The following is a 25,979-nucleotide window of genomic DNA, read 5'->3' as shown; positions in this document are numbered from 1 at the left end:
AGTGATGGTACAGCTGCAAAACAGGAGGAAGATCCTTCAAGGATTCTTGTAGGAAGGACACTGAAATCCCACCTCTATATTAGAACTGCCAAAGCATCAAACCCATGGAAATTTTGAGACATTTTAAACAAGCCGTCCAAAGACTGCTGTATATTTTTCTAAGTAACAGATTGCAGAGAAGATTCTATCATATATTTATCAAAAGCATATATTTGTATTCCTCTAGGACACACTTCAAATAGCATATGCTAGCTGGATACTTAAAAAAAAAAAAAAAAAGAACAAAAACTCTAGCAAAATGTAATTGATGATATAAGGCATGCCTTACTTTATAAATTTTTCTTCTGCATAATAACCCTCTTCCAAGAAACCATGAACATGACAACAGGGATTACAAAATGCCTAAAGGAAAAGCACACTGGACTTGGAATTAGGAAACCTAGGCTCAATACTTGGTTGTGACCTTGAGCCACTTTTAAAATGCTCTGGTTCTCAGTTACCTCTTCCAAAAAGTAAGGAAGTTGGACTAAACAATTTCTTAAGTCACTTTCAAATTGGCCATTAAATGACTGTATGAAATTATAAAGCTCCAGGACAGAGGTGAAGAGAAAAATAATCCATGTTTCTCTTCTTAATCAAAACCAACTATCAGTTGTTCCCACCATCTTTCATTTGATCTCTCTATGCCCTGCCTCATTCTAAAGAATTTGGATTGCCTTCTAGTAGGAAATAAGCCCAGGCTAATATAAAATTATCACAGGGTACTGAGGCTATTTTGTCACTTTCTCAAAAATTTAAATGATAATGATGAAAAATAACATATACCATATCATAATCGAGACTATATTATGATTTGAAAGTAATTTGTCTGGAGAGGAATAGCCACCAAATGTAGGCATGATTTAACCTTGGTTTTAGAAGCGGAAGCCCAGACTGAGCCACATGCCACTGCTTACTTGGGAATGCAGCAGGCTGCAGGAGAAGGCCTTGCTGCTATGGTGAAGGTGTGACAGACCCAGGTTAAAATCATAACTGTTGTCCTTACTCACTATGTAAACCTGGGCCAGCTACTTAATATTCTCAGCATCATTCTCCTCAGCTAGAAAATGGGGATAACAACATTTTATCTCACAGAGTCATATTTGAGGATTGAAAGATGTTTATAACATAAAGTTTGCAGAGCACCTTATGCAGTACCTTATCCACGGTAAGCATTCAACACACTGTGGTGTTAAAAGCAAACATTTCTACTTAATAACCACTGTGGGTAAATACACTTTCCCACCTCCTGACCTGTAATACTTCTCATTTGAGCTGAACTATTAAAACAAAAAGTGGACACCAGTATTAAAACCAAAGGGGATTCCATGCATAGAAAGAAGCTCTTTCCACTGGGCCATGAGCTATACTGCCACCTCACACATAGGCTGCTCCTCTCTTGAAAGGGGTAGGGACAAAAGGAAAAAATGGAAGCTGCTAATTGCCTCTGACAGGAGAGACTACCAGAGCTGGTTGGTTTCTCTTTCTCTGGAAACCCAGGACAGATAAAGGTTCAAGGAACAACACTGGGTCTCCCTTTGGTATTAAGTCAACTGTACCTAATTTTTAACATACTGAAGAAATTAAGCTGCCATGTACTTTGAAAAGTGAGATTTCCAGCCAGGAATAAAAGGCAATCTTCTTTTTAAATTTCCGTCATAAGCTTCACCCCAACCGTACCCTATTACCTCTAACACAATCACAGACTTGGCATTGGGCTATCAAAATAATGGGAAACATTTTTTTAAAAAATAATAACTTTAAAGAAAAAACTTTAAAAAAATAATTCTCTTAAAATAATGATTTAAAAATCATGGGAAACTTTTTCTTTTTTAAATAGCTCAAAATGTCTATATCTACTGATCTGTTTGAGTAGGACACATACAACCCTCATATAACTGAAGACGTTGGGGAAAGCTCTGTTCATATCAACCATAATATAAACCTTCAAAGGACTATGATTTATAGTCCTGATAATTCAACTCTTCTGCATTTTAAATCCATCCCCATATGAGACAAAGGCATCCCTTACTCTGCCAGACCAAGGATAGTTTCTCTTTTATACTGGTCATCTGCAGTAAACCGCTGCACATCCACACCCTTCCGAAGGCCCTGAAGGACCTGCGCCTGAGTGAAGTCCAGGAGACGTTCATTGTAGTAGTGTAACTGCTTGGTCAGTGAAACAAGGTCCTCAGGCCAGGCTTCATGTCCATATCGAGTCACATGTCTGGTGACCATCTTGATTAACTCTTTGGGATCAGCCTGTAAAAGGCAAGGAAAAAATATATTTTACAAACAGTATATGAATATGAACAAGTTAGCAACAAAGAGAAGAAGACCATGTCTACTGGGCCCCTGTCTGTCCTTTCCCACCGATGCCATTTAATCAAGGCTCACAACTGCCCTCAGAAGGCAGTTGCAGAGGTGGTATTTAACCACTTTGCAGAACACAAAGATAAGACCCAGAACTGAGTCTAGACACAGGTTTCTGGACTCTTATTCTGTTGTTCTTCCACTTTAAAAATCTCCACTGCTTAAAAAATAATATATTCTTGCTTTTTCAACTACTATAAACCTACATCAGATTTGTTCCCCAACCACCTGATCATTTATAATAACTCACTCTGGAAGTAATTTTCGCCATCATTGCCTCTGGATAAATTTTCTGAGGACCACCATACTGTTCTCAGTAAGAAATCTACAGTTCAATAGCCTCACTATAAATGGCTAGACAGCTGAGGAGAAAAGTATTTTCTCCAGGGATAAGTTAGAAAAAGCCCCACCCCTGTTCCTGTAATCGTAAACACTTCCAGTTATATAAGAAAGCACCCAACCAATTTTTATTTTGCTCAATTTAGAGCTCACTGAGATATTATTCTATGAATCTTAGCAGTTTCTCTAACAACAATAAAATCATTCAGATAAAAAAAACCCAGACTCCAACAGCTGACAGGAAAGGAGAATAAGTGATTAACTGGCCACATTTATTTATATTAAAGTTGGCCTGGGTGTCAACGAAGCAACAGCAGCATAGCCATGATTTTGAAATTAGTTAACAGGGAACATAATACTTGAACAACGTTAACTCAATCAATCCCAATTTCTGGAAAGACATGGTACATATTTTAACATAAGCAAATTATGAAAAAAAACAAGAATCTACCTTTCGTTCTCAGAAACACACTCCTAATTATAGTAAGCCGTCAGCATTTCTATTGTGCAAGCCATTATTCTGAGCTACACAGGAGATTTGTCAATGTCAAGTCTATGTTACCAAACTTAGCCTGACATTCTCTCTCTTGATCCTATTAAGGAACAATCTGGGAGTACCAATAAAAACCAATTAAAGAAATCTTCCTGGATCCTGGCAGGTTTTTGAGTAAAAGTCAACCTTACTATTTTTTTTTTTTTTTCCTACATCTATACATACATTGAATCCTACTCTCAGAAGCCACACATAATGGGTTTCAAGTCAAAAGAGCTGGGTTTGAAAACTAACTCTCCCACAGGAAGCTACTAGATCATCTTTCATTCATTCAACAAATGTTTTTTGTGCACCTATTATATACTTAGTGATATACAAGAAGACATGACCCTTTCCTCCAGGAATGCAGTCTAGTTGGAAAGACAATCAAGCAAACCACTGTAAAATGGTGTGATGCAAGTTAGCACAGGGTGCTATGGGAACACACAGGAGTGAGACTTGGGCAAGTGTCAAGAAGACTTCTTGGAAGAGTTGATGTCGAGGCCAACTACTCAGGTACTAGTAGTAAAAAGGCCAGCAAAAAATACGGAGAAAAATTCCAGAAAAGGGTAGAGGACATGCTAAGGCCTAGGCAGCTAAGGCCTGATGGAAAGATGGACTAATAAACCAAATCTAACTCCAATTAGTGAGTTATTTGGGAACCAGCAGCATATGAACAGTATTTCTGGCAATGGATTTAGGCAAAGGGGATCCCATACCTCAGCTCTTAGTGCATCTACAGCTGACATTTAACTTAATCCTCTTTCTACCTGTTGACCAGCCCCCTTGGGGCACCACCCTGAAGTTCCCACCATGGGCACAGCCACCTCTGCAGCTATCTGGTCCAGGGAAGTTGCTCACAGGCCAACCAGCCTGTGTACACCTGCTCTGCACACTGAGGACACACTAGTGCTGCCTGTTCCTCTCCATCCGGTTAGCACTTTTCTGCCCAGTTGTGAAGAGAGAAAGGCCAAATATCCAACGACCAGGGTTTCAGGGTAGCAGGAGAGCTCTTTTTAGTTGTTCTTAGATGGAGCTCCTAGTAGCCCAGTTCTGTATTCCACCTTCAAATCCACGTTCACCAAAACAGTGAAGAAGGCTTTTCTTCATATATACCCTCACCCTGCGGTTCCAGACTAAAGCTCTCAGCCTGAACTTGCTCAATGCACTCTAAAAGAAAGGCTATAACCACCTGACCTATTTCTGTGTATAACTCCATGCCCCTCTCTCTATCGGGCTACTGTTTCTACCCTCTACTCATGAAATCGCCCACCTTCATTCTCCCAATAGTTTCTCACAGTTTTCGCTCCACATTTGTTTTTGACTTGTTTCCCGGCACCTCCAGGATTTACTACATGTACTGAGAGTGGCCTACATGCCTTCACTTAGCCTCAACAGTAGAACACTTCCTCATTTTTATTCTCTTGTAATCTAATACAACTTATGAAACATATCCCAAGGCCAGGTGGATACCAAAGCTCCAAAATGGTAGCACACAGCAATAATGAGCATAATTACTACTAAGAACATTTACACAGGCTCTCATTTACTACAGAAAGTTTCGAATCTCAACATATATGTGTCAAAAAAAAATGTATTATCTCCTTTTGCCAATGAAGAAAACGATGTGGCACAGTGAAAAAAAATACAGACACACAGAACTTTCTAACTGGATGGTCTTGTGAAAGTTACTTAACAACTATGAACTTCACTGTCTCCTCTGTAAAATGGTGGTAATAATATATATCTTTCATGGTTATGAGAAGCCTGAGAGATGATACACATAAAATATACACATAAAACCAAGGCCTGGCATGAAGCAGGCGGTTCAAAAATAAAAGAGGTTATGGAAATTGCTAAAAGGCATACAAAAATCATACTTTAATTGTGCCTGTACTATAAAATTTACTTTACATTGTCTTCTTTTATTATTAATTTATAGTTTCAGAGGGCAGAGACCACGCACACTTCATGAATTTGCCTCTCTGAGAGTATAGTAGTCTTTTGCATGGTAAGAGAGGGACACATTGAACTGGCTTTTAAGTCAGTACTATTAGCTGATATTCCAGCTCCCCCACTTAGTAGAGATGCAATTTGGAACAAGTTACTTCATATCTCTACTTCTTCACCTATAAAAGATGTCAATAAGCACACTCTACTCACGGTTTGTTGTGAGGCATGAATAAAATGAAGTATTTTAAAGCACTCCTTTCTTCATTATTATATAAAAGCAAATTGGACCCAGAGCTCACTCTCAAGGAATTAAAAACTAATGACTGACAAAGATGTACACATAAACAATTCACAGAAGAATCTGAATGTAAGTACCACCATAGAAGCACAAGCCAAGAGCTCTGGGAACTCCATGGAGGGAACAATTGATTCCCTCTCTTGATTCTTCTGGGGCTCAGTTTCTTCAGATGTAAAACAATGGAGTATCAACTGATGATCACCTTTCTAAGACTAAAATCCGATGAATGTATAAGAATTCAATTATTAAAATAAAATAAATCCTTGTAAATTCCTCCAGATATGGAAATGGGGAAGTTCCTCTCAATGATGTCTCCACTAAATATTCAAAACAGATTTCTAGGTTAAAAAATACAATTTTAGATTGAAAAATTATAGACAATAGATTCTTACACACTTCAAACACCATTACTCTCTTCTCCTTTACTAAGTAGAAAGTGTCTAGCCCCTCTGTAATTTTTTTATTTCATAATCTTCGTATATTAAATTTATTCAATTTTCCTAAAAAATTTAAGAACAAAAATCTAATATTTCAGTCTTCAGGATGGAACAGGCCTAGTACTAAACATGCATGTATTGAGTCTCATTTTAATACCAACAACCTTGTAGGACACGCATCTCTTAGTATCATCTCTGTTTTACACATGGGTAAAGAGTTAAGCAACTTCTCTAAGGCCATTAAACTGGTAAGTAGCAAAGCAGGGATACTACTCCCAGGCATAATGCCTCCCGAGAACCGTCATTTTATATTTGCTATGCAGGAAGACATATCTCTTAAAATTACAAGGCTCTTGATTGGACCAGTGTATACACAGTTCCCACTAAATGTAAATAAGACTTGGCATTAGAGTCCTTTTATAAATGATCGACTTTTAATGATAGATTTTATACTGTCATTCTATATCACTCCATGTAGACCTTCTTTCATACATGCATTCTTCCTCTCATCCCACGTGCATGTATTTATGTGTATAAATATAAATGCCCACAGAAGACACACACAGGTAGACAGGTGTTCAACTGGATATCTAATTTGAGCTACATTTCTAAGCCTTTTATTTTTTGTGCTCTAATGATAACAAAAGGTTTCAGAGTTATGAGCAAGAATACCATTTTCTGTTTAACTCCCTGATGTAAATACAACTCCTTTTAAAAATCTGTCTTAATAAAGTGGTAAATGGGGGCATTCTATTAATCCCTTGATGACAGGTTTCTAAGTGTCTACAAATTTATGGGTCATCAAATATTTGTTACATGTATAGGAAGACTTTCAATATTTCAATTTATTGTATAAAACACGATGCTGATAAGAACTTCTCATAAAGGCTTCCAAGGAAGAGTAAAATTATGGAGGAAAACATAAGAACCGGCATCAAAGACCTAGATTACTAGTTTTTCCCTCCTGACCTTCAAGTTTTGCATTTCTAAAACTGAAGCAATTTTTTCTGCATAGAATCCTCATAAAAATTAAATGGGACTGGATGCATGAGCATGGTACAAATTCTAACACCCTATACCAATTACTTTCTTATTGTCACTACTACTTTCTATCCCTGCCTCAAAGAACTTTACTGGTTATGATTACTTACTTCTAGTATTCAATTTAAATCTTAGTAAAAGTTCTTCACCTGAGCTTATCACAACTTTTCTCAAAATATTCCAGATCATCTCTTATCCACCCCAATACTTCACTTCACACATTCATCCATGCCCACAAGAGCACACTGAAATTTTCTAAAAAATCTTCACATGATTTTCATTTGACCCTCACACCAACCCAGTGACGTGTGAAGGTGCCCTGTTCCTGATTCATGAATGCCTGATCTGTACCTGCAGTGTCTGCAGGTGTAGTCTTGCAGCTGGGAAGGCAGTTGAGCCGCCTGGTCTCTCACCCTTTCTCCTCCCATCCTGCTGAACAATTCTCCAGAAGTTTTCTACATCCAGCCTCACACCTAAAATCACTCAGGATTTCTCTTGCTTAGAGTACATTCAAACTTCTCTTCCTCTTTTTCCCACCTAAGTTTAATGATATGATCCACGGGTATGAAACCTTTAGCCTCTAAGGAGTTTGTGAAGGCCTTTATGGAGAGTGTCAAAATATTCCATATTCAGAATTCAAACTGATATTGCAAAACATCACAAGCTGCAAACACTGACAGCATAAAAGGCATCAAGAATTTAAAAAAGGAAATTGTGAAGAGTTAAATCATCCTACTTTTTCCTCAAAAACTTGGCAATCAATTCTCTAGGAGGGTGAGTAAAATATGGTATCTTTAAAGAATATTGTCAAATCCCTAAAAACAAAGTATGCATGAATATTCATGACAAAAGAATGCTCAATGATTTAATCTGCTGCTTACTAGTAGAGGTCATAAATCCACTCTGGTTTAATAGTTTCCATTTCTTGGTAACATTGTTTGGAAAGTTTTAAACAGGTGGTATGTTTCCCCTCTAGGGTTGCTATTTTACTTGCGATAATTTTCTACTTAGTATTTTCAGTTAGCAGCTTTAAAATCCATGTTTTAGAAATACTCTACCATTAAGTTTTGAATTTCATCCCCTGCTGAGTTTACTTCCCTAGCCTATAAAACTAAAGGACATGTTTCCATTTTCAACTGATTTTATCTTCTGAAAACTTTTTAAAAAGAATGCTAGAAAGACCATACTTCAAGATACATTTACAGTAATAATAAAGGTATGATATAAATGAAGAACATTAAGGTACAGAACAATGTGAATAGCTTATTCACATTTGTTTAAAAAATAATCATATAAATATGTATATCTGTAAACTATTTCTGGACTGACACAAAAGGGAAACACTGGCTTTTTACTATACACCATTTTAACCACTTCAGTTTTTAGCCACATGTATTTTATTTCTTAAACATAACAGTGAGTTAATCAGGACACATACTAGAAGAGAAAATTCTCTCCAACTGACCATTTGCCGATTATCATTACATAAAGCTGAAAAGAAAAATGCAGTCAAGGTAGACTGCTCCAGAGTTCATCTGGGAAAGCTGCTGAGTTCCAGGAGCCTCTGCTGGTTAGCTCAGGATGGCGCTGCTTTCATGAGGCACAGGACTTGCATCAGAAATAACTCCACAAATTCCATCAATACTTTTGTTCAAACCTAGTTATCTACCTAAGTTAGCATTCCTGCAGGACATTAACTACAGGGGGTGGAAAGAGAAAATGTGAAAAGACTGCAGAATTAGAAACAAGCTGAAGTGACAATTGAGTGAAAGCTAAGCTTCACTGGGTACTATTATGTGTAGGCAACAAATTGAAACCACTTTGATTTCAATTTCCAAGATGATTCATCAGGAGTTTGTCATATTTAATTCCAAACTCAGCAGTGCTATTTTATGCACAGGAAGATGCTGAAACAACTCAAATAATGAGCCATTAGTCCGTCAGTGGCAAACTTTTGTGTACTCAAACCATCCAGAGATTGTGCATCCCTGTATTTCCTTCAAATCCAAGAGGGTCAGGACTCACAACTGCAAACTTGATGCCACTTCTGACCCACAGCAGCTGACTTGATTCCCAAACTTATTCACCTGCCACTCAATGGTCACCGAGTAACTACAGTGGGTTAGGTCCTCAGGATACAGGGAGCAATGGAATTCCTGCTCTCAAATAAGGTCACCACACTGAGAGGAGACAGATGTGCATCACCTATAATCCCCTAAAGGAGCTTTGTCCATGGGTGTACACACAAACAGCAGAGAAAAGGTCGGGCGTCTGCAGAGGAGGCACCTCTGAGCTCACACGTACCTACCCATAGTGGGGAGAAGGAGCAGGTATTTCAGGCAGAGGGAATTACAACTGCACACACAAAGAAGGAAACATAGCTGGAAGGATAAGAAAAAGCCAGCTAGTTCACTGAGGGTCTTATCTGTCACATATAGGAGTTTAGACTTTACCTGGTAGACACAGAGCAGCACATGAAAATATTCTGCTGTAAATTACCCATTAGACTTGCCTGCCAGAGAGAACACTCAGGTCTAAAAATGAGTGACACCAAAAAAGAGACTTCTTTCAAAACAAAGCTGGAGTGGTAGCAAGTAAAGAAGCATGTAAAGCCTGGAATCAGGAACTCTAAGTGACAGGATGTCACTTTCTACCAGAGTAACCCTGAGCAAGGAACCAAATTCTCTCACTTATTTTTTCCAAAGAAGATTTCTCTTCTGCAAAATGGGGTTGCTCAAAGGATCAAATAGCAGAATGAATGCGAAATGTACTTTAAGACAGCCAAGTGCTCTTCTAGGGCTAGTTTGATATTTATACTGTCTAGTGACAACTCCCACAAACAAGTCTCTAAGCTGAAGAAGGTGCTGTCACCCCTTCTGACACTCTCTTATACAGATAGAAGAGCCCCCATCTGGTCACAATGAAGTCTGGTCACGGGCTGCATTTTTCCTTTAGATTCAGGCAACTCCTGTATGTCTTGAATTTTATAGTAAAATTTTAACGTCTCAAATACCTTATGAAAAAATGCCACAGCCTTTGTTACTGCTATTCCCTCTGTCTAGAATGCTCATCCCCCAGGGTCATGCCCTTTTGTTTTCACTCAAAGGTCACCTTCTCAGTTGAGCCTTTCCTGACCGTATTTAAATAGTACTCTACACATGCACAAGCACACACACATGCGCGCGCACACACTCTTCCTTTATTTGCTTTTTGCTTTAATAGCTCTTACTGCCATCTAGCATAGTATATGTTTTATTTACTTATTTTGTTTATGGGTCCTCTTTCCCCAATAGAAAGTAAGTCCTAAAAGGGTAAGGGTCTTATACATGTTGTTCACTACTGTTTCCTCCATAACGCTGCCTGGCATTAAGTAGTCACATGATAAATATGTGATAAACACACACATATAATTCAATTATCTCATATGTATCTCATCTACCCAGTGAACATTTGTTTACCACCATTTATATTCCATGTCCTGCCCTAAGCACTGGGAAGTCCAGTAAGTACAACACAGACACTGCCCTCCAATAGCTCATCAGGTAGTAAGATGAGAAGTTTAAAAATTCAAGACAACAGAGTACAAGTACTATGACAGAGGTAGGTATAGAGCAGCACAAAAGGACACAGGGGAGCTCCCAACACAGCTCGGGACTGCTACAGAGAGCTTCCCAGGTGAGGCAACACCTGAATTAGGCAGCTAGGCAAAGAAATGGTGGACAAGACATTACAGGCAGCACACACAGCATGCCCAAAGACAAGGAAGCAGGACACACTGGGTGTTGGAGGAATTATAAGTGGTTGGTATGGATGCAGCAGAGAAGATGAAGTTGGAGAAACAGAGGCCAGACCATGGGGATGTGCAGACCTTGATGAGGAAATGGAAAACCACCGAAGGATTTTAGGCAGAGATGAGGATGTCCAGACCTCTATTGTAGGAAGATCACTCTGGCAGTTGTTAGGGAAAAAATACAAAAATGAAGACAAGGTAAGTCTAAGAGGCTGTCACAGCAGTTTAGGTGAAGAATTATGGAAGACTGAATTAAGGTGAGGGCACGGGGTAGAGAGATGAGGACAAATAGAGAGGTGGTAACTCTCCCCCGCTCCCTCTTAGCACATCTGTCTATCTGGGAGAGTTGCAAAACATCTTTGCATCTTGAAGTGGAAAAAATCCTGCTCGACAGCAGCTGCCTTATGCTGTTGGTCCCAGAAAAGGAATGGTGGCAGGCAGCAGGAACCATGACACAGGGTAGTGTGTAGTGTGACAACCAGGAACGAGAGGCCAATGGCTAGGGTGAGGTAGGAGAGCTCCAAGGGACACCTTCAAAGGAAAGGGCAGTTTCATAGGAAAACAGTGACAGGAACAGGAGCAAGAGTTAAAGCAGGGATGGTAGGTTGACAGAAATTAGAACCAAGAAACTGAAGTTGGAGTAAGGGGTAAAAAGGGACAGGAATAAAATCTTATTATTCTTCATACTGCAATGTCATGCTATGTTCTTCAGAGGAGGTATTCAATAAATGCTGAATGGGTAAAAGGATATACAAACTGTAAGACCTGGAAATTAAACACTCACACTTTCTACCAAGTAGAAAAAACTGTTGGAAACATAGAAGAAACCAAGATGGAAACACCTTCCCTTCTAACCCTTATCCTTCAATGTTCTGTTTTATCTCTTTGAAGGCTTTAATTGTAGGTTTCTTATAGAGCGACTGTACTATCTGAGTTAGGAAATGGTGATGGCCAGATATAAAAGCTGGGATGAAATCAATGGTTTTCTCCAAACTTACTTCTGCACAAACAGTACATGCTTTGGGACTTTTCTTTTAATTTTTGGTACAAAGTAATTTACTATCAGGGAATTTTCCTTCAAGAAGAATACTTTAGTTAGTTTTTTGGGAAATGAAACAAGATCACGGGCCACAATGTGGCTCTGCAGCAAGATATTTGGCTTTCTTAAAAGTTGTAACTGGTAGTTTGTCTTGCATCAGTCTTAGTTCTCTTGCTTGCAGCTGCTCTTATCCACATTTACAGGGCTGTCTTACACAGACCTAGAGTGAGCAGAAAGGTCACAAGGGTCAGGCATCATGCCATATTCATCTTTCCATCCCAATGCTCAGTAGGACTGTGGCACATACGAGGTGCTCAGGGGATGTTTTGTGACAAATGAGCTGACTAAGTGGCCTTTCAACCCTCGGCACATTGGAATGAAAGAAAGAGATCTCATTTCAGCACTTGCATCCTATTTCAATGATATCCACTTAGAGATGGCAGTCAAATACATTTAGAAAACTAAATTGACTTTTTTTTTGGGGGGGGGGGATTCAAATTCACGAGAAACGATGCATTTGGTCAAAGTAAAGCATCACTGTGCTTCCACACACTTGGAATTTTATAGCAAACTATCTGGGACTTGTCTGCATATAAAGCATCAATAAAAAAGATAAATAAAACTTGCCACACTTCCACCTGTATAAGCACTCCATTCCCTCAATTTATCACACAACAGATCAATGCACATTTCTTATTTCACATAAAAATGTAGCGGAGATGTAAAAACAAAATTACTAGATATAGTAATTTTATGTGAAATAAGTAACTATATAAAGCAACAGTAGCTACAAAAAAAAAAAAATCGAGATTTCCAAAATAAAGTAAAACCTTATCAACTGATTAAAAGAAGGAAGCATTCCTGTTTCTTGGCCAAATGCCATCACAATAATAAAACTATGCCTAAGAACAATACACACCTAATAATGATGGGGCCTTTGGAGATTACCCTATGCTGCAGATGGTTTACCCACTCACCCTCTTCTTTTAAATAAAAATTGATGGATGAAAGGAATAGCTATCACCACAAACAGAATGTTTTTCCATACTTGTACTTTCTTAGATACATGCTTTGGATGGTTGAGGCAACTAGAACTTTGATATACATGTGAAATTTTTTCCTTATAGTCTGCTTTGGGTCGAGGAAAGCGGAATCCTGCCGAAAAAAATTTTGGACCTTAGATTTGTGCACAAAGTGGATTTGGAAGTCTGATCTATTTACTTATTTATTTACTCTTAAAGTGGTAATTTTCTTAAAATGACCCAATACAAAAAGTAGCTAATTTCCCAATGCTGACCATTAAAACTGGTCTATACAAGTAAACATGGAGGGCTTTGACTTTTCACTTTTCGGTGGCACCTGTAACACTTTTCTGTCCACAAAAGAGGCACATGTAACTTGAGACCACACTTCCACTCAGAAATTAACAGTAAAGTTATATAAAGGCCATGTGAAGCTTATGGCAAATAGGAACATGTTTCAACATTCCATCTCCACAATTACTACTCTCATATCTGTGGCTTAAAAGAAATAAAAGTGCAGTATTGCTGAAAGAATTACATCGCCCTCTTTCCTAAATTAGAGCCATCTTCCTTTTAGGTAGTAAATTAAAAAGTCAGTTTTCCATTTACCCTCTCCTACTATGTTTGCCTTTCCTACCTAAGAACTAAGTAAAATAACTTTTATTTACTGAAAGTTAGGAAGAATAGGCATTCACAAAAAATATTAGAAACTCTACCTCTTATTGATACCTGGAAAAGCGACTACATTTAATACAGAAAAGGCAAGGGCTGTTGGCCACTTGGAATGCATTCTGAATGCAAAGGGATCAGTCTCTCCAAAAGGTAAACACACATTCTGACGTGTTTTAGAAAAGCTTTACCTCTGCTTATTAACAAACTGGAAACCATAAGGACTCACCCTGTAAAGAGGATGGCACTTGTCCCTGAAACATGGAGCCAATTGGGCATAGATCTGTAGGCTATAGTAATACGCTGCCAGCTGGAGAGATAACGCAGAGTGGGACTGCTTTTCAAAGCACTTGTTAGCATCTAACACCTACGAGGGAACATGATAGAATTAACTCAGCTGAAAGGAAATAAACAAGATCATTATAAACCATTACTTTTCTAGTCATTACTGCAGGATTTTAGTACAAAGTTCCCACCTTATCAACTCAAGCTCAACTTAATATAACTACATTAAAATTCAGAAGACACTATAAAGACAGATTCTATATGCAAGTGGATTTAAAAAACAACATTTAACCTAACATTGTAGAACTCACTCTCTGGATATTGACCAGGATCCTTTCAGCACCTAAGAACTATCAGAAGGAAATGACACATATAATAAACAATTTTACTGATGAAAATCTCCAGTACAGATTTTTTGTTTACTCTGTTTAAGTTCTTCTTCACCACTAAGGGTAAACTTACCTGTGGTAAGGCAAGGAGGTAAGCGAGAGCCAAGGTCATGTCACTTGGCAAAGCATCGCTTGCTAGCTGCAAGAGAACTAAATGAAAAAAATGCATTATTTTCTTTGAGAATCCATATGATAGTCATAGTTAATAAGTGTCATGAGTTTAGCCCCATATGATTTCAACAGATTATTAGCTTTAGACGACTCTAAGACCTTTTATGAAAGTCTACTCATCACCATCCAAACACAGATCACATGGAGCTATGTTAAATAGTAATCTTGCCTTAACTCAGAAAAAGAATACTACTCATTGCTTACACACGAGGAAATCCTGTTAGGGCAGCTTCAAAGTCTAAGTGCAAAGATATCAGTGAGGATGGTTTCTTAGAGCTGGGTCTTTTGGTTTGAAAGACACAGGCTATGCTATAAAATTATGTATATTAATGATAGCTACTGCGTAGGGTGATCACATGAGTACTAAAGATCAGAGCAATAAAATAGCTTTGTGGGTGCAAATTTAGTATAAATCTTTTGATCACTACAATAATTTTGTTCCTTCCAAAACACCCCTCTTCATTACACTCCACGAAAACAAAATCAGTTTCTTGCTTTGTTTCCATGTCTTAAAATAGCTCATCCTTTAACAAATTTTTCAAAAATATCAGAACACAAGCAACAACCTGCCAATGTCATAGCAATAAAAAAAGAGAGTCCATTGCCGTAAAGTCTATGTTTATATACGGTTTAATAAGGCTGTATTCTATTCATTTAGGCTCTTAGTGACAAATACCAGGTAGCCATATGTAATCACAATGCAAATCCTTTGTTTTTATAAAACAGACTCCCATGATGTGCACTAATGAAGGAGAACAGCATATGAATAATCCATTATGATAGCTGAATTTGAAAATGCACCACATGATTTTTTTTCCCAGAAGATTTACTTTCCTAATTATGTCTTACATGAACTAATCTTTAAATCTTTTGTACAATCTGAGTGTAGCGAACATTGTGGGCAGTGGAGACGGTGGGAGAATGAGGAGCAACCCACAAGTGGGTGAAGTGTCAGATGCTGACCTAGAACTCAAAATTTCCTGTGGGTGACTCATGGGGAAGAAACACTGAGCTTTCACCACTGTGCCATTGCAAAGAGAATATCAGTTCTGTAAATACTCATTTCCCACACATTCTCCAAACCTTATGAACCGAATGGACCACCAGTCAGTCAGCCTCAGCGCTCCAAGGAATCATACAGTTTTAGAGATGTTTTCTAATCAAAAGCTGTTATTTCAAGGTCCATTTCCAAACTCATTCCTTCCTTTAACACCTATGAGAACTTTCTCTGAACCAGACACTGTCCTAAGAAAGAGTCAGAGTCCCTGCCCTTCAGGAATAAACAGACTATGGCAAGAGACAGTCTCTAAACAAATAATTTAAGAACACACTGCAAAGGGCCCAAGTCAATTTTGTACAAACAATTACAAGAACAATGAAGAGGTATAAGATCAGTGAATATACCCTAGAAGACTATTAAAAACTGAAGGATGAGGGGTTAAGTTATAAATTTTGGACACCAGAAGATAAAGCATATAAGATTAATCTGCTGAAAATTCCAGACGAATTGAAAAAGATTTACTTAGAGTCTAGAAATTACACACTACACACACACACACATACAACCCCAAGGTTGCCATTCTGACTTAGTCTGCCGTATATATTCTACGATTCAATACCTAACAGTCTTTTCGGACCTGATTTTGAGGGAAAAAAATCCAACTGTTTCAAATACTAATAATTCTTCCCTATTTATTTTTTCTTACAGGCTTTTATAAAGTGAACTTCAATTGCAACCTTACCTGGTTTTTTTCCAACCCCTATTTAATTTTCAGATACTTCCCTTTTTTATATGCAAAAGAGGAAAAGTTTTAAACAAGCATATCTGAACCCATTCATCAAAATTAACACTGTCTACTCAAAGGAATCCTTCAGGAATCCTTATTTCAGGTGTGTGGCTGTTGCTCCAGCTACTGGAGAACCATTGTTCTTAGAGTTGTGGTCAGAGCCAAGCCCAGGCCCACCTGGGAAATTCAGTTCCATTACTGACTATCCTCCAGTCATATCTAACTTTTTTATCATAACATCAACTCAATCTTTCCCTTCATTTAATGTGCATTTGGCCGTTTCCAAAACCAAAGCATCCTCAAACAACGAAAATATGCTGCCACTGAAGATATTCTGAAGAATGTGCTACAGACCTGAAGGAAATTCAAAAACAAAAACAACCCAACAAAAAACAAAAGCAAAAAAAAAAGAGCAATGACAACATAGCTGGAATAAATGCACAGTCCCCAAGAGACATCTCTGAAGGGGAGAATCTTCATCTGGATATGTAAGTTCTAGTAGGTTTATTTTAAAAATAGTTATAGCATAAACACAACTCATAAAATGGTCACTAACATTTCTTGAACATACATAATCGAACACAAACCTTATTCCACGCAAAAAAGAAAAAAAATACAAAGTTAATTTCCATGAGTTCAAAATAATGACAAAAATCATCCTCAGAGAATTGTGAAAGGGGTCATCTTTGTTATTCCTACTAACTGGTGGAAATCATCACCCTAAAATACAAATGTTTGCTCTCAGTGAATAATATCCACACAGACTAAAGAAAAAAAAGACTTCAGCAGTCATCCCTGATAATCTGATATACTTCTCCAACCATATTTGTTACTAAGCTGCTTCTCACGGAACACTCACCAATCGTTTGAATTAGTTCTCCTTACAATCTCTTTATGGAAGAAGTTAGTTGCCTCCCTCAATTTACAAAAGAGGACTTAGAGTCACAATAAGTCCTTCTCTTCTATTTGCCCTGTATCAACACACAAACAAATCACTGCAGTCTTGGGGAAAAATATTCTTCACTTGCCAAATATCCATTCTAACAGACTCAACAGTCTCCCTTTCTTTTCACCACCAAACTTCCTAAAATGAGAGGTCTGCCCCACTAAATCCACTACTTTGACAATCACTCTTCCCTCAAGTCCCTCATCCCTGTGTCCCAATCGATACTTCCTCCAAAGGTCACCAAACCCAATGGTCCTTTCTCTCAAATCTCAATGTAGCACTAGGCACTGCTAGAAAGCCCTTTCCTTTGGCTTCAGGGGCACTGAGTTCCCCTGCATCTGTCCTCAAATGAACCTTCTCCGTGTGTGTGTCACCAGACCCTCTTCTTCCTCCTTGATTGCTCAGTGTGGGTATTCGGTTATTTCACCTCTATCTCCTACTCCCACTTAACATTTTCTCTCCTGGAGAACTCAACTACATTCTTAACTTCAACTGGCACCTTAGTCTATTTTCCCAGTATTTATCAATAGAGTAACAGACATTTATCTCTAGGCTTTACCTATTTCACAAGGCTTGCATTACGAACTGCTTGTCAGACATTGCTACTTAAACATTACCCCAAATTATCCATTTTTTACCCAATAGCTTTCGTATTTCTGAAATAGTACACTATTCTCCCAATAAGGCATGAAAAACCCAGAATCATCTTGGACTTCATCCTCTCCTCTGCTCCCAACATTCAAGTAGTCATCAATTCCTACTGAATCATTTCCGAAGAATTTCACACATACTTTCTATTGTCACTGTCACAAACTCTAGTTTACACTTTCATTGTTTAAAAACTGGACTCTCAAAAAACTCCCAACTCTATTTATGACTTCAGTATTTCTCCTTCCTATCCCTTCTTAAAACAGCAGTTTCAGACAAATTTTAACCAAGCACCATGTAACTGTGTCACTCTCCAGCTTAAAAACAAACAAAAAACCTTCATTAGTTTCCCATTCCCCAAGGAATGAAAGTTAAAATTTCTCATTCGGCATTTAAGGTAGCCAAAAATATGAGCCAACTTTAACTTGTGGTTTTAATTGCCATTATCCCTACCCTACATACCATCCAAGTTAGTCTGACATCCAAACTCTCTGCCTGTGTTCATGCCATTTCTTTATATAATAAAAATAAAATTATTACAATACAAAAATACCTATAATTTTTAAGGTATCTGCTCTGATGAGCCAGATATGAGATAGATGTTTTGCATGAATTAACCCTAAGTGTCTTAGAAATCCTGCATGAAGATAGTGTTATCTTCTTTTTACACAGGCTTAGAAGCTTATGTAAATCAGCAAACTCAGAAAGGCAGTTTATCTGTAAAGATGGGAAACGTGGGATCCAAAATAAGATAGATATATCTTTCCTTATCAGTGCCTATCAGGCTATGGACAATCTTATGCTATTACAATGGACATACACCATTTTTTTATGTGTGTGAATACATTTATAGGATGAATTCCTAGAAGTAGAATGACTAGATCAAACAATACATGCAAATGTAATTTTCAAAGTATTTGCCAAATTGTCATGTTTAGATTTTCCCTTTAAGCTGAGTCCTCACTGTGGCATCTCCTGCAGGACTGTTGCTGAGCCGGCCCAATTCAACCACTTGAACATCCATGTGGCCCATTTCCCTAAAGGCTTCTTGACATCTATTTCAACCACCCAAGAAAAAGTTAGAGAATGTCCAGAATTCTCTCCACAAGGAAAGCCTTCATTAATGAGCTGACTCTTCAGAATTAATCTAAGAAAAAGGCACCTTGGTTTTCTATTCCCCTTTCTGGGGAACTATGATTCAGACTTTAACCCACTGCCATATGATGAAATCCAGAACAGTAATTCTATTTAAATTCTTCTGAGATTGGGTTCTCTTATTGAAACAGCCCTCCTACAGAGGTAAACTATAAGCTCTAGATAAAGTATAAAAACAAGTATTGGAAGGCACTGGAGAGGTATCAAAAGCAGGCAGACACGGGAGGGTGGTTGCCATTTGGAAGAATGAAAGGCTCTGGTGAATTTCCAAATTTTACAGCTTCTATACTGAGGGTAAGCGCCTGTGTGTGCCAGGTAAAACAGAAAACCTGCAGTCTTGAAGAATGCTAGAGCCCAGAAAAACCACAACAGCTACAAAGTAAGAAATATCTGGAAGTTTCCTATAAAACTAAACAAATGCATAATCTGTGACCCAGCAATTCCATCCTCAGAAACTTACCTAAGGCAAATAAAAACTTATGTCCACAAAAAAAACTTGTACAAGAGAGTTCACAGCAGCTTTTTCACAATAGCCATAGCTGGAAATAGCCCTGGTGTCCTTTAACAGGAGAATGGATAAACAAACTGTTTTATAGTCATACAATGAAATTACTCAATAATTTAAAATAAAAGCAAACAAAAACCAATTTATAGATAGAAACATAGATGAATCTCAAAAACTTTCACTTGAAGTTTTACACACAAAAAATACATACTGTATGATTCCATTTAATAAATTCTGGAGCAGTGAAAACTAATCTACAGGAGAGAAAAATGAGAAAATGAGTTGTCTTCTAGGGAGTGTGGGGTGGGTCTTCACTGGGAAGAGGCCCAAATCCTTTGCAGGGGATAGTAATGTTCTGTATCTTGATAGGAACAAGGGCTACACAGGTGCTGTACTTGTTAGGATGCATACAGTTATACAATGAAGATTTTCATCTTTCATTGTTTGTAAATTTTATCCCATACAAATATAATAAATACTAACTCTTGTTAAAGATATGCACAGTGCAGTGTCAAGGAGTAAAGTATACAGATGTCTACTTTGGAATGCATCAATTCCAATTACTTTGGAATGCATCAAAAAATAAGTTGGATTTGGCAGATGGATAGAGGGGTGGAGAAATACATGTTCAGTAAGTATGGTAAAATGTTAATTGTAAAATCTAGGTGGAGAGTACATGAGAGTACACCCTAAAATTTTTTCAACTTTTCTGTGATTGTTAAGTTTCCTCAATAAAATGTTGGAGGAAGTTTAAAAAATAAAAATAAAAACCTCTCTGATAACTGTGTCAAATGCTCAAGCTCCCTGTCAGTTACTTATTTTATTTTTTGGCGGCTGGCCAGTAGAGCGATTGAACCCTTGACCTTGGTGTTATCAGCACCATGCTCTAACCAACTGAGCTAACCAGCCAGCTCACCTTGCCAGCTATTTATTTCCCCAAATAGGTTTCCTGAAAGGTACTTCTGTACGAGTTGGTCTCCAGCCTGGTCTCCAGCACTCAGCCAGCTGAGTTTCTGGCCACAGTAAGCCCTTGAACTCCTACCTACTTTAAGACTGGAAGAATCACAGGCATTAAGTACACTATTGCCTACATGACCTACGGTTGAAAGGAAAGAGATTGTATTTCTTCCCCAATCCCTAACACTATTGTTGAAATTATCTCAAGACATCCTTTTTCTCCCACATTGATCACAGTTCATTAATCTCTACAACCTAAGTGCCTAGCTCAGGGTCCTTACTAATAGATGAACTGTCAAAGGAAACTGATGAGGGGAGGGGACATCAGTACTCACTCCACACTGGGCATCAAAACTTTCTTAGCAACCCTTCCCAAGACTCCAGGGATTCTAAAAAAGTGAAAATCAAGCCCCCACATAGGAAGTTTCTCAGTGCTGGAATCTGCAAACCATTTGATGCAACAGTGTGACAAAATTTTCAGAGGATGGTAAGTAGAGTGATATGGGGTTTCACTGGGATCCACAGACACCATATTGGCTGTAGACTGAACCACAGGGACTTTACATTACCATTTAAGATACATTTAAAAGAAAAAAATTAAATAAATAAAAGCCCTGCCCTACATTTAGCAGTGTGTATGAATCTGATTTGCAAAGTTAGTTCTCAAACCTTGAACATAATGCATTTTCCAAATAAGTTATACAGCCTAAATCAAATGAAATCTATGCCTAAGACTCCAAGAACTAATTCTGTGCAACATAAGTGCCTCTGGAAAGCACTGTATGATAAATTTAATTCCAGAACCAAATTCACAGAGGAAAGTTGCCCATGTTATTGATTTGGAAATCATTAGCCATTAAATCATTCATTTAGCTAAATAAATAATGATCAATTTTCTTCAGCTAGTCTCCATAAAAAACCTTTTCATCAACTTTATTAAAAATCTTCTAAAATGTCAGATCATATTGGGAAGTTTAATTTGTATTATGACCTACTTCTGAACCAAAGTCAGAAACCACATTTTTACCAAAATTTTTAATTCGGGTTATTTAAACCTATATCACTCCTTAATTCTGCTGAGTTTCTGACAAATATTTGATATTATAAAACAGCCACGGGCCAGCCCGCTGGCGCACTCGGTAGAGTGCGGCGCTTGGGAGCGCGGTGGCGCTCCTGCTGAGGGTTCGGATCCCATATAGAGACCGGTCCCCGCTCACTGGTTGAGCGCGGTGCGGGCACGGCACCAAGGGTTGTGATCCTGTTGCCGGTTGCCGTATGGGCGCGACACTGAGGGTTGCGATCCCGTTACCGGTCACGAAAAAAGACAAAAAGGAAAAAAGAAAAAAAAAATAAAACAGCCAAAGTTATCTGTTCCAGATATATTAGCATTATCAAAAGATATCAAATGTGATAGTGTACTTAGAAATGCATCATAAACTGTAAACACATATGTAAATAAAAGTAATGATTATTTAAAAATCATCTCTATATTTAATATATACAGTATATTAAGGGTATATACAATATCCTCTTTATTAATATACACAGTACGTTCTCTGAAATGTTCTTCCTATTCAATAACATTTGAAAATATATTTTTTTTAACTCTTTAATAGACTTAAATTCTTTCCCCTGGTGAAACATTAAAATCTGATTGTCAGAAAAAGCAATTTGAAGAAACATGGGGGCAGAAAGAAAATCCCTGCATTCCCTTTAAAACTCCACAGACACTACTAAAAATAGCACACATACTTGGATTCAGACTAACCAAGAGCACAGGCTCAATTCAATGGCCCAGTGACTATGATACACACATTGTCACTATCCCTACTCTCATCACTGTGAAGAGACATTTATTTTGCACATACTATAAAGAAAAGCCTTGCAGCTCTGGTTAAGGTGTTAGAATTAGATATAACACTAAAGGCTGATCTTCAAGTTGAAGAGACCAGACATGGGCATAAAAGATATATGTAGCTGCCAGGTAAGAGCTCCAGAGAGCAAGTGTGTCACTTTGAAGAATGGACATATGACGGTTGGGGAGAATCTGGTATCTTAAGTGAAACTCCCCAAATAGTCTTAACTTTGGTCTCACAATTGAATAACCTGAGGTACTCTACAAATATGTGATGCATGGGCCCAGCTCTAATTGGGTTGCCTCGAGTGCAAGGCAGTAGCAAGGAAGCTTATGCCGGTCAGGGGACCAGGCAAAGCACAGGTGCACGAGATGAGCCCCACATCATGCCCACTTTATCAAGAAGGAACCGGAGCAAAGTAAAATCAAATAATCGTCTTCTGTTTGAAATCCTTATAGCTTTCAGTAGAGCATTATTTTAAAATGCTTAACTTGGCACACAAGGACTTGCATTTCTCCTCTGCCTACTGTCACCTCGTTTCTTTGCTGGTTTGCCCATATAGACCCTTCTTTCCAAGTATTACAATAACTTTCAAATCCCTGAAAAGTCATGATGTTTTATCCCCTTTGTTTTTGTGAATTGTATTCCCTCTTCCTAAAATAGCCCCTCTCTCTCTCCCAACCCACCTCCCTCTTATTCTCCCTCTGCCCCCACCCCAACTCTAATTCATCCTTCCAAAGCCAGGTCAAACATCACCTGCTGCAGGAGGCCTCTTCACACCTCCTTACCCTCAGCTGTCACACCTCTATAATCCGGAGGCCTCCTGTGTGTGCCTGTCATAGGCTTATCACACACAGATTTGTCTATCTTCCCACCTCAGTTATAAGCCCACTGAAGACAGGGACAGTGTCAACATAATAGTTTAAGTTTCTAGGACAGTGCCCAGTACACAGGTAGCTCAAGGACCACTCCTTCAATGAATAACATACACGTGGTTAGAAAGGGAACTGGAGGGAGATCCCTGACTCATCACCACATAGTTTTCCCCTGTCTGCACAACTCAAGAAAACCTCACTACTTGCTTTGCGTTTCAGGATCATTCTGATGCCTCATTATTAAGTTACCAGCTGCACCAAAGATGGCTGAGTCCTCTAAGGACCCTGTGAAAAGAGGAAACCAGCAGTATGGGCCTCTCAACGGCCTGATGCTGCCGTGTTCTAAATGTTTCTCCAAAAAAATTCTTGAAAACATCATAAGCCTTAATAAGCTGAGGAATCAGTTTAAAAGGGACTAAGCCAAGAAAGCATCCATCTTAAGCATCTACCTTTTAGACATTTAACCATGTGGCTCCAATACTCTGTCTTCTTGTGAGGCATACAATTTGTATGAGAAGAATTCAAATTCATATACATGTACTTTGCAAGCTAAATAATAAAAACATTGTATAAACCAATGTTTGCAAATGTCTTCATTATTACTTCAGTCCATTATTTTACCAATCAATAGCTGATATTCCACATTCAACTCACTATTTTCTCAAGGTCTCAGAAGATAAAAAAATGTGTACAAACTACCCTGACAATCAATCACATTTAATCCATGAACGGCTAATTTAAGACAATAAAAAGAAAAACGAGTAAAAAAGAACAACTAAATGGAGGAAGAGCAATGTGACTACACACTTCACGTATATTCAATACCAACACTAAGATGTACCATGAATTTAATAATAACTTTCTGAAGACAAAATGAAACATAAACATACTCATTACTGGGAGATATATCCTGAGCAGAAAATGAAAGAGGTAGAAAAACATGCATCTCCGAACTGAAGAAAAAAGGTATATAGTCATTCCTCAGTATCCATGGGGGATTGGTTCCAGGACTCCCTATGGATAGCAAATCCGTGAATGCCCAAGACTCCCATATAAAATGGCACAGTATTTGCATATAACCTATGCATATCCTCAGGTATACTTTAAATCATTTCTAGATTACTTATAATATCTAATACCATGTAAATGCTATGTAAATAGTTGTTATACTGTATTGCTTAAGGAATAATCAGAAAAAAAGGCTTGTACATGCTCAGTACAGAAACAACTATTGTAGACATAACTACATTTTTGATCCACGGCTGGCTGAATCCACGGATGTGTGAGAACCAACTGTACTTAGTAAAAACCTCCAGTATGCAAGCAGTGATACACATAGTGGATGGGGAAGTGGTATCTGCCTCTTCCCAATTGCAAATAAATATTGATCGAAAGAAAATAATTATCTAAAAATAAGTTACAGTATCAGGTTTTGGGGGAAATAGCAGTTATATTCACCATAAACATTTTCTCAAGTTATACACCACACAGTAGTGTATTCAGTTAAATTAAGACAGCACTGTCTAGGCTTAATGGCACTTAGAGGTGGCCAGAAATATTTAAGTGCAAATTGTGGATAGGACTTCCAAGAAAACTGTGTTTCCCTCCCCTACTTTCCTCCTTACTTATGCCTGGAATATGGACAAGATACCTGGAGTTCCAGCTGCCTTTGAATCATGCGGTATTCAATAAGGATGGCAGAACAGAAAGGAAACTAAGAGAATATTATCAAAGAAACTACCTTAGAACCTTGAAAAGAAGGAAGGAAGCTAAAAAGAAAAAAATACAAATGGTAAGTTGTCTGTGGCAAACTTGCATACAGTTACTTCTTCAAAAAGTTCTATATGGAAAGATATGCCATTACACAGGAAATTCTTAAGACCAAATGTACATCTATATTCTACGAAGCATAAAAGCAGGAACGAAATTAGTATTTATTTAGCACTTTATACCATTCACTAGAGAATAAATTTACATAATTAGCAACTTAAAGATAGGAATTATATCTTATATATCCTTTTAAATCCTCAGTATAAGTAGGTATACAGAAAGCAGTAGGTTCTCAGTGTTTTAAATGAATGAATAAATGATGGTGTCAAGTTAAGCGATTCAAAATTACTTTAAAAACTTACTATTTTTCTTCTCGTTCATTCATACATTGTTAGTTATTGTTCTCCAACTATGAGTTACACACTGTCAAGAGACTAAAATGTTCTTTCTTACCTTCTGTTGTTGGAAATACTTCTTCTCCTTCAGTTTTAGCCTCTGCTAGTTTTCCAGTTCTCAGCAATACTTCTGCAAAGCTTTCTATGGGGACATACTGATAGGTGTCATAGGTCACTTCAGACTAGACGAAAGAAGCAGTTTTACCATTTACTAGGGTGTCTTTTTTTTCTAAGAACATATTCTCAGAAAACACAATTATAGGATTTTGTCTTTTGGTGACTTGAATAGTAACAACTTACTAAGGCATATTAATATATGTAACATTTTAAATAGATTTTAATCTCTTAATATGTCCTAATGTATACAAAACAGATCACGTAAAATCAATGAATAACATGAGTGACAACCAAGTCAAAGAAGTACATCTTCAGAAAAATTTTAGCTTTTGTTTATACTGTCTATAACACCATGACAGTTAAACCTGTCTTCTTAGGCACACTGTCCTTACCTTGGTGACAAAGGGATTAGAGATGACAGATTCATAAAAAGGATGACACCCTTGTTTTTCTAGATCTTCATTGGCTACAGTTCCAATTCGATAAGCACCACCAAATTCTTGCCCCTAAAAAGAGCAAAGTGAAGAATCGTGGATAATAAGATACAGAGAGCGAGGAGGGAAAGGGGAGAGGAAAAGAGAGGATGGAGAA

General features: G+C 37.9%; 1 protein-coding gene and 1 non-coding gene across 2 annotated transcripts in view; both read right to left on the bottom strand.

The window, feature by feature from the left end:
• Positions 1–25,979, bottom strand: part of LOC103594718 (neuroblastoma-amplified sequence) — a 301,995-nt gene that overhangs the window by 109,971 nt on the left and 166,045 nt on the right. The window contains exons 28-32 of the mRNA XM_008577970.1: positions 25,781–25,894; positions 25,330–25,453; positions 14,280–14,356; positions 13,762–13,899; positions 2,072–2,301 (exon numbers count right to left, since the gene is read on the bottom strand). Of these exons, the coding sequence (XP_008576192.1) occupies positions 2,072–2,301; positions 13,762–13,899; positions 14,280–14,356; positions 25,330–25,453; positions 25,781–25,894 (683 nt within the window). The remainder of the gene's footprint in view (positions 1–2,071; positions 2,302–13,761; positions 13,900–14,279; positions 14,357–25,329; positions 25,454–25,780; positions 25,895–25,979) is intronic.
• On the bottom strand, positions 20,254–20,327 carry TRNAI-GAU. The gene has a single exon. It is a non-coding gene; the product is annotated as a tRNA-Ile (tRNA).

This window comes from Galeopterus variegatus, unplaced genomic scaffold, assembly GCF_000696425.1.
Source record: "Galeopterus variegatus unplaced genomic scaffold, G_variegatus-3.0.2 Scaffold1612, whole genome shotgun sequence".
Classification (NCBI taxonomy): Eukaryota; Metazoa; Chordata; class Mammalia; order Dermoptera; family Cynocephalidae; genus Galeopterus; species Galeopterus variegatus.
This window is presented reverse-complemented; position numbering and strand designations above follow the sequence as displayed.